This window comes from Arachis ipaensis, chromosome B2 (genome assembly GCF_059453495.1).
Source record: "Arachis ipaensis isolate K30076 ecotype BB chromosome B2, ASM5945349v1, whole genome shotgun sequence".
Taxonomy (NCBI): Eukaryota; Viridiplantae; Streptophyta; class Magnoliopsida; order Fabales; family Fabaceae; genus Arachis; species Arachis ipaensis.
In genome coordinates, this window is record NC_142437.1 from 7,375,932 (window position 1) to 7,383,880 (window position 7,949).

The 7,949-nt window shown below is 34.0% G+C and overlaps 1 protein-coding gene and 1 long non-coding RNA gene across 3 annotated transcripts; one reads left to right on the forward strand and one right to left on the reverse strand.

Annotated features, from left to right (window-relative positions):
• Nucleotides 1–1,444: 1,444 nt before the first annotated feature.
• LOC148572938 (uncharacterized) lies at nucleotides 1,445–4,396 on the reverse strand. 2 transcript variants are annotated; one of them, XM_088505070.1, is made up of 9 exons: nucleotides 4,190–4,396; nucleotides 3,785–4,092; nucleotides 3,605–3,669; nucleotides 3,369–3,467; nucleotides 3,192–3,239; nucleotides 2,967–3,036; nucleotides 2,809–2,880; nucleotides 2,281–2,460; nucleotides 1,445–1,946 (listed from the first exon to the last, which is right to left on the reverse strand). In XM_088505070.1, exons 2-9 carry the CDS (start codon nucleotides 3,983–3,985, stop codon nucleotides 1,800–1,802), a joined length of 882 nt encoding a protein of 293 aa, XP_088361196.1. In that variant the 5' UTR covers nucleotides 3,986–4,092; nucleotides 4,190–4,396; the 3' UTR covers nucleotides 1,445–1,799. The 2 variants fall into 2 exon arrangements, with proteins under 2 accessions (XP_088361196.1, XP_020970972.1); XM_021115313.2 differs by lacking the exon at nucleotides 4,190–4,396 and having other exon boundaries at nucleotides 1,662–1,946; nucleotides 3,785–4,133.
• A 1,672-nt stretch (nucleotides 4,397–6,068) lies between these two features.
• LOC107628149 (uncharacterized) lies at nucleotides 6,069–7,116 on the forward strand. Its single transcript, XR_001617616.3, has 2 exons — nucleotides 6,069–6,368; nucleotides 6,843–7,116. It is a non-coding gene; the product is annotated as an uncharacterized LOC107628149 (long non-coding RNA).
• The last annotated feature ends 833 nt before the right edge of the window (nucleotides 7,117–7,949 follow it).

Consider the following 7,949-nt stretch of genomic DNA (forward strand, 5'->3'; position numbering starts at 1 on the left):
TTTTTCAATCCTTCGTCAAGATGACGACGGAGAAAAATCATGGCTTTAGCTTTATCCTTTTGGGATGCATTATTTTCAGCCTTAATGGTATCTCCAAGATCCATTGAATCAAGATGGATTTCAGCATCTAGTATCCATGATAAATAATTGTTTCCAGATATATCAAGAGCATTGAATTCAAGATGAGAGAGCTTCGACATAATGAAAATTTGTTACCTGAGTCTTCCTCAAAATTTGATCAGAGTCTCGTGCTGATAACGTGTTGTGAAATAAAAGATATATATAATAGAGATGTATAAATAGAAGACTCTAGTATTAAAATAATTAGCTCAATAATAATTTATATATATAATAATATTATATGTTGTAATGTGTATATATATACAAAGATAGAAAGAAGTATTAAAAATAAAGAGAGAGAGAATCGCATTTGTTTATTGTTACAATCTCAATATAATAAAGATGATTAATATTGCTATTAATATTATATGTAAAGAGTAATAGAAAATAGAATTTAAAATACTTATAAAATAAAAGAAGAGAAAGAATTGTAGAAGAAATATAAAGAAAAGAGTATTTGATTGTAACATAAAGAGAGAAGTGATTTTATTATTATTTGCTTACTTTTCTCTCGGAGGCAAAGGCCTCTATTTATACACATATTGGGAGCTTAATTTCAACATGCATTTAATGACATTCCTTCTTTGAAAAAGTGAGTTTTGTATGGGAATGGACATCCACGTTGTTCGTTCTTATCACAACAACAATGACACTATTTAAAACCCCCTCATTTGTTATTATATGTTATTTTATTTATCAAAGATAGTAAGGGGAGAAATTGGAACTAGAACACACGACCAAAACTCAAAGTCTCATTCATACAATTGAAATTACACAACCGAAGACGAAGTTATTCACGACTCACGAGTAATATGTACTCAAAACTCTGAACCATTTAGTGTCTCTTATGGTATGCATGGCCCGATCCGGTCCGAAGATCCGACCTGGCCCCAAACACTTTAGAGACTATTTTGGTGTGATTTTACTGGATCTAGGACCGAATAAAGGTCTCAAAAATAAACCCGGTCATTATTTCGGATCGGGTCCGAACCATTGCTCGGGTCACTCGAAGTCGGCCCGGTGGCCTGGTCATCATACACAATTAATATTTTGTGTTATTAGTGATAAATGATGGTTATTCTTATGTGAAATTTAAGTATTGTAAACCTTAATATTTTGTGTTATTAGTTATTATAAGACTATAAGTTAATGTTTTATGTTTAAAATGCATAAGATTTTAAACTAATGCATAATATTATGTTATTTATATTAATTTATTTTGGTGTTATTAGACAATATTAGTATTAATTATGGTTATGTTTTAATTTTAGAGAAGAGTTGGTTCTTGTTATATTTTTCTAAGTGAATTTACCATGTTAAATAATGATTGAAATCTTGGAAATTTGAATATTTTCACATGCTAGCTAGTAGCTTATAAGAAAGTATCAAGGTAATGTAATGTTAACGACCGGTTTTCATCCGGTTTTTACCCGGTATAATCGTAGCCCAAAAGTGTATAGATTTTATCGGGTCTAGGGCTATGTTCGGGTCTAATAAATAGACCCGGTATATATTTCGGGTCGGGTCTGGGTCACATCAAACCCGGTTTCACCCGTCCCATGCACACCCCTAGTGTCTCTGTAAAATCCTACTTACAAAAATTCATGTAATTACACCTAAAAATTTGAATGAATTAATTGGTGAAAAAAATAGCATGTTGCATTACAAAATTGTGATGATCAAAAAGTAGACTTCTTGTATTTTAGAACATCTATGGTGTTCAAATCATATATCTTGCAAATTTTTGTGATGGCTTGTTGACTCAGGCCGTCTTTCCCATCTTCAAGTTCAACAAGATCATTAAGTTCTTCCGATGGCAGCAATTCCTAAGTCATATGATTATTAAAAGAAAAAACAGAGTACAAAATGAATGTTAGCACATAAAATAGTATTACACACTTTTTTTTTGGGGGTGGGAGAGAGGAGGGGATATGATATGATATTAGTTGAGAACTAAAGTATATGATTCATTAAGCAAAACAATAATATGCTTTCACTCTTGCACATCCAATGTATCAAAGGCTTTAAAAAATAGTTCTAGCTTACAAAACTATGAAGCATGCATTCTAAATATAATAACATATTTTGCAAATTGTTAAATCAATTACACTTGACAATGTCTTACTTGATGCTATAGATCAGATCGCATGAGACACTTACCAAGTGTGGTTCATCTGAACTATTATTGGTTTTATTGGTTGAGTCCTTATGCTCAGTTTCCTTCTTATGAGTCGATGTGTTAGACATCTTGCTGTTCTTATGCTCAGTGTCCTTCTTATGAGTCGATGTGTTAGACATCTTGCTGCTATCCGAGGCGAGTTGGAATAGCTTCTCACTTCCCTAAGAAGGTAACAAAAAACAAGTCAGAAGCGAAGCTCCAAACATTATACAAAAATACTAAGGATCTACTATCCATTGGCCTAATTGAAAGTGAACATCTATAAAGAACCAAGCAATTTTCAAATGATGCCCCTTCCAAAACATACTAGGCATAAATGAATCCACTGATTGCGCATGCCGCCGCATGACAATAAAACATTGCACTATCTTATGAAAGTAGAGAGCCAAGACAAACATGAGCAGTAGAGACATCTCTGATTGTGGCAGCAAAACAGACAGATTACCATAAATTATTAGCGGGAGAATAATAAACTGCAAGTGCATTGCAAATCTAATAGTAGTACAAACCTGAAGGGCTCTCCAATGAGAATAAGCCCGAAATGAAACCCAGAAGAATGCGAAATTAGGCAAAGGTAAAACCTACAATGTACAATTAAGAATGGCCATCAATTGAAGCCAAGATAGATATTAAAGAGCAAACACAAGTCCACCGAGCACATACATACCATCAGTGCAGAGGAAAATGGAATCAATGAAACTGTAGCATATAAGTATTTCCGGTGGATAATTGTTCCCCTGTAGATGAGACAATAGTTCATATGACAATGAAGATTTAAATAGAGAATTAAATTGGAAGCTACACTAACAGATTCTAGATTAAATTATTGTTGCAACACCATCAACTTTTGCTGCTTTTTTTTTTTGGGAACAGCTGTGTGAGGGAGAATTACCTCATAGCAATATGTCTTAATCTTCGGCGAACAAGTTGTGCATTCAGACTGCAATAATAAACATATCAACCCCATAATAAACATATATCGAAGGCGAATCTACTATTAAGAGTAGTAAACTACTAAACTATTCCAAAACCAAGCAAGTATGCATCAAAACAAGGCTGCGGCACCAACCTTGAAGGGTAAATGACTTCGATGCTAGTGACTTCATTCGATATAGATTTCAAGAATATCTCTGAGGGCTTAACCTGTGACAAAAGCCATGACCCCCACCTGCAACAACTCAAATCACATTCGAGCATATTATGCATAGCGTAATCAACACTTTTAAAAGACTAAAAATCACCTTCTTCTTCTAGATAGACCCATGAATAAAAAAGCATTCAAAACCAACAATGTAACAAACTAACCCATGAATCTTCTTCTTGATAGACCCATCCGGTGCTTTTTCCAAACCAATCCAAGCTTTATTCATCTATTAACCGCAACCACAACCAAATAAAGCAATTGGTTAAGAAAACAGTACACACAAGAATGTGACAACCCAAGAAACAGAAGTTAATACAATGATCGAAACAACAAAAAGGCACCTTGTTGCCACAGTAATCAGCAAGAAGCTCAGCTTTGGCATTAAAGGGTTTATCAGCAACATTAATGCCCTTCCACAGTTCTTTGAACGTTGGAGGAGAATGAGAGGAAGAAGTAGCTGAATTCTTAAGAGAATGATCAATGGCTCTGCTGAAGCACCAGTTTCTCCCTCGTATTGGGAACACAACCAATTTGGCTCTCATGTTGACTCTTTTGGCGGCAAGAACCCTAGAAAGTTTCCAACCAGAGAAATGTTCAGTCTTGGCGGTGAAGTTACAATCTTTGATGTGAAATGAAGCAGAATCCGAATCTGCGTAGTTTGAATATTCAGTGTCAAACTCGAAAAAGTAAAAAGAAAAAGAAAAATAGTAGTGTTAAAGAAGAAGAACCGAAAAGGAGCAAATTACGAATGAGGCTTGAATGACGAAAGAGATGATGTCAAAACGATGCGTTTTGTCGGGAGAGAGTGAACGAAAAACTACACATTCACAAACGGACAAGAAGGTAGTTTCACTGTATCAGTATTCAGTATGAAGATGATGGCGATGAAATAGGAAAGGGGTTAGGAACTTTTGGGGGAGAGAATTTGGATGATTATGGCGGAGTGTGATATTGAGGGGTAAAAGTGTAAAACGGTCAGATATGTAGAGTAGACGGGGTCAGCTTCACTCTCTAATACAGTGATCTTTTTTTTTTTTTTTCGCCACATTTATTTTATAGTCCCATAAATTAAATACTAATTCGTTTAGCTTAGTCTAGTCTGCTGGCAGAATACAATAATTTTTAATTTATCACCTGTGTGTTACAAAATTACTTATTATAGTATTAAAAAAATATAGTATTTAGTTATCGAATGAAATTAACTATTGCAATTATACCTTTTAAAGTTGTCTAAATTATCATGTATAAATTATTATTAATGTGATCAACTCCTATTTCGATTAAATTGAACGTAATTTAGTTAATTCAACCTCTTGGTCTGCAAATTATAAACAAAATACATCAATATTTATGTGAATTATTCTTCGGCTATTTATTTTGTTCTGCCTGTCTTAAGTATGCATTTATAGTGACATGCATATATAATGTAGATTTGATTTTCTTGTTATATGCAGCCATTTTCTCTAACTACACTTTACGACTGGGTATTTTGCTTTGACATTCAAAATTTTGAAATATTATTATGCATTGGAAACAAATTGGACCTCCTTTTAGGTCTTTCAGTTTTGCTATTGATCTTTATTCAGAGCTTCCTGGATATAGAATATCTAAAGTTCCTACTTGGAATTGTGCACCGAGCACAATATTATTTTTCTGCTAGGTGATTAGTTGTTTTTCAAAAGATAAATGAGTTTCTTTACCTCTCTTTATGACTCTTCCTTTTTTATAACATATGAATGGTGCTGCATGGACTACCTAATATCTTTCAAAAACAATTGTCACATAGGTAGCATCATATTTTAGTGTTCTAGTAATTTATTTCGACAGTAAAATATTTTTCTTATATTAAATAAAGTGTTTGATATAAAACAGAATCCCAGTTAGGGGGTAGAAGTAAAAGAGGAAATTGCTATCGTTTTGTGTGTGGTTCTTAATTTGCTAGCAAAGCCTTACCTGTAAGATAAAACAACAGCTATTATGAATTTAGGTAACAATCAAGTTTGGATACTTATAATGAAGAATAAATGACCATTTATACCCATAAAAGATGAAAACGCTGACATATGTACCCACATTAGATCGAAACTAAACTTGTACCCACGCAAAATGTTCTCCGTATGACAAAAGTACCCTGTCTTTAGAGGGTTGGAGTGCCACGTAGGGTACTTTTGTCACATAGAGGGCATCTTGCGTGGGTACAAGTTTAGTTTCGATTTAATATGGATACATATGTCAGCGTTTTCATCTTTTATGGATACAAATGGTCATTTATTCTATAATGAATGATGACCAAAGCATAAAGTATCTAAAAAATTTGGCCAGCACTTAATTTCAGAAGTCACAGGAGTTAAGAGGAGAAAAAAGGGAGGTAGTATTCTTAAACTGAATTGAAAATTGCATAGTTCTAAAAATCGAACCGAATCGGTCTGTTCAACCAGGTTAATTGAAAATCGGTCATCAGAGTGGTTCGGTCGATTCTAAAACCATTTAACAAAAAATTAATTAAAAAATTGGTCGAATCGGCGGTTAACCAATAAACCGATTGAACCGACCAGTTTTTTAGAGGTTTTCTGGTTTGGTGACCCTTCTAAAACGGCGCCGTTTTGACCCCTTTAAAAAAAAACCTAAATGGCTACTGACCCAGTTCCCCCAAGCCCCAGTTCCACTCATCTCCTCTCATCTCTAAAAACTCAAAGAATGAAGAAACTCAACAAAGAAAAGAACCCTAGTGGCGTAGTCCCCCAGCCCCGGATCCTGCAACCCCCGCAGCCACCACAGCCCTGCAGGCCCCACAGCCAACGCATCTTCTCTCTTCTGTTCGAGCTCTCTCTCTGTATTCGCCGGTGTCACCTTTCTCCCTTTTTGCCGCCGTCACTTCCCTTCCTCTTCGCTGCCGGTAAGCACTCCCATTCTTCTTCGCCGCCGGTAAGCACTCCCCTTCCTCTTTGCCGTCGTGTCTCCTTTCTCCCATGTTTGAGCTCCCTCTGATAATAGTTAATTTTGTTCATAATTTACGGTGATATTAGTTAATTAGTTTGCCGAGTTAATTTTGTTCATAATTTTTTATGGAGTTTGTTGATTTCACTGTGGAGTTCGCTAATTTTAGTTTTACTGTGAAGTTTGTTGAGTTAATTTTGTTCATAATTTTGCTGTGAAGTTTGCTGATTTTACTGTGTGGAATTTGCTGATTTTAGTTTTATTATGGAGTTTGCTAATTTTTTGTTGATTTTAGTTTTTCTTTGTTGTACATTAAAGAGGGAAGAATCATAAAGTGTTAATTATATGAATTGATCATTCTGTATTCTTGATTTGAATTCTGAATTATATGAATCAATCATTCTGAATGTTGGATTCTGGATTTTGGATTTTGTTGTATGTAATTTGTATTTTGGATTTCAGAATTTTGGATTCGGATCAGCTTCTTAAGCCATGGCAAATTTCTCACCTAATTCAATCAATAATGCCATTCGCGGACATGTTTCTGTATTGATATGCTTATTTTTTAATTTTATTGGTACCATTTGTATCTAAATAATGGAGAGACCTTGTGTTAATTAATATAAATACATTATTTCTATTAGTGTTTTTATTGAGCATCTTAACGTATCCATTATTAGTGCTTCTAGTTTCATTGTAAAAGAAAATTATATTATGCATTAAGAACAAGATTGTATCCACTGTGTTTATCTGTCTAACCTTTGGTTCAGTGTTATGAGTCCTTATAATTGTGTGGTTATAATTTTGCTTGCGTTTAACTGGTGTACATTAGTTGATCAAACTTTATTAATAAATTTTTTAAGAAAACTACTAATGTCTAATCTTGAGGTATAACACCTTCTAATCTCATGTTGAGGCATAACTCTAAAATTATTTTCATATTAAAATTTGTTGACTTAGAAATGATTGAATTTAAATATTTGAAATTATATATTAAATTTTTAATAATTTTATTTAATATTTAATTAAATCAGTTGAACTTCGGTTGAACTGAACCCGATCAAACCAGTGAACTAATCGTCTCACCGGTTCATTGATCGGTTCGGTTCTTGCAACCTTGGAAAATAGAGTAATTATTGATTTAAAAATATATTCTTCCATTATGTTTTCTTCTTCTCGGCTTCGTTCTATCTTCTCTCTTTCCCTTAAACCTCTCTTCTCTGCGATATTGCCGGAGGAAGTCTTTCCCTTGCCAACGCCACCTACTCCTTCATATATATACCAAGAACCCATAAAAGAATCCAAGCGACACACCCAGCACCAACTCGATCGTACACACAAAATCGGAGTTCGAAGACATCACAAGTGAGTGAAAGTGAGAAGGACCGAGTCAACTAATGAGTCAAATTTGAAGAACACGTTTCGATTCTCCTATTCGGTTGTGACCTATGAGCTAAAAATTGAATCAAGAAAGATTGAAAGAAGCAAAATGAGGGCAAAAGAGATATTTAAACGATAAATTTGAAATTCAAAATTTTTTTTATTAAAAATTCCTGCTCAATGAATTTG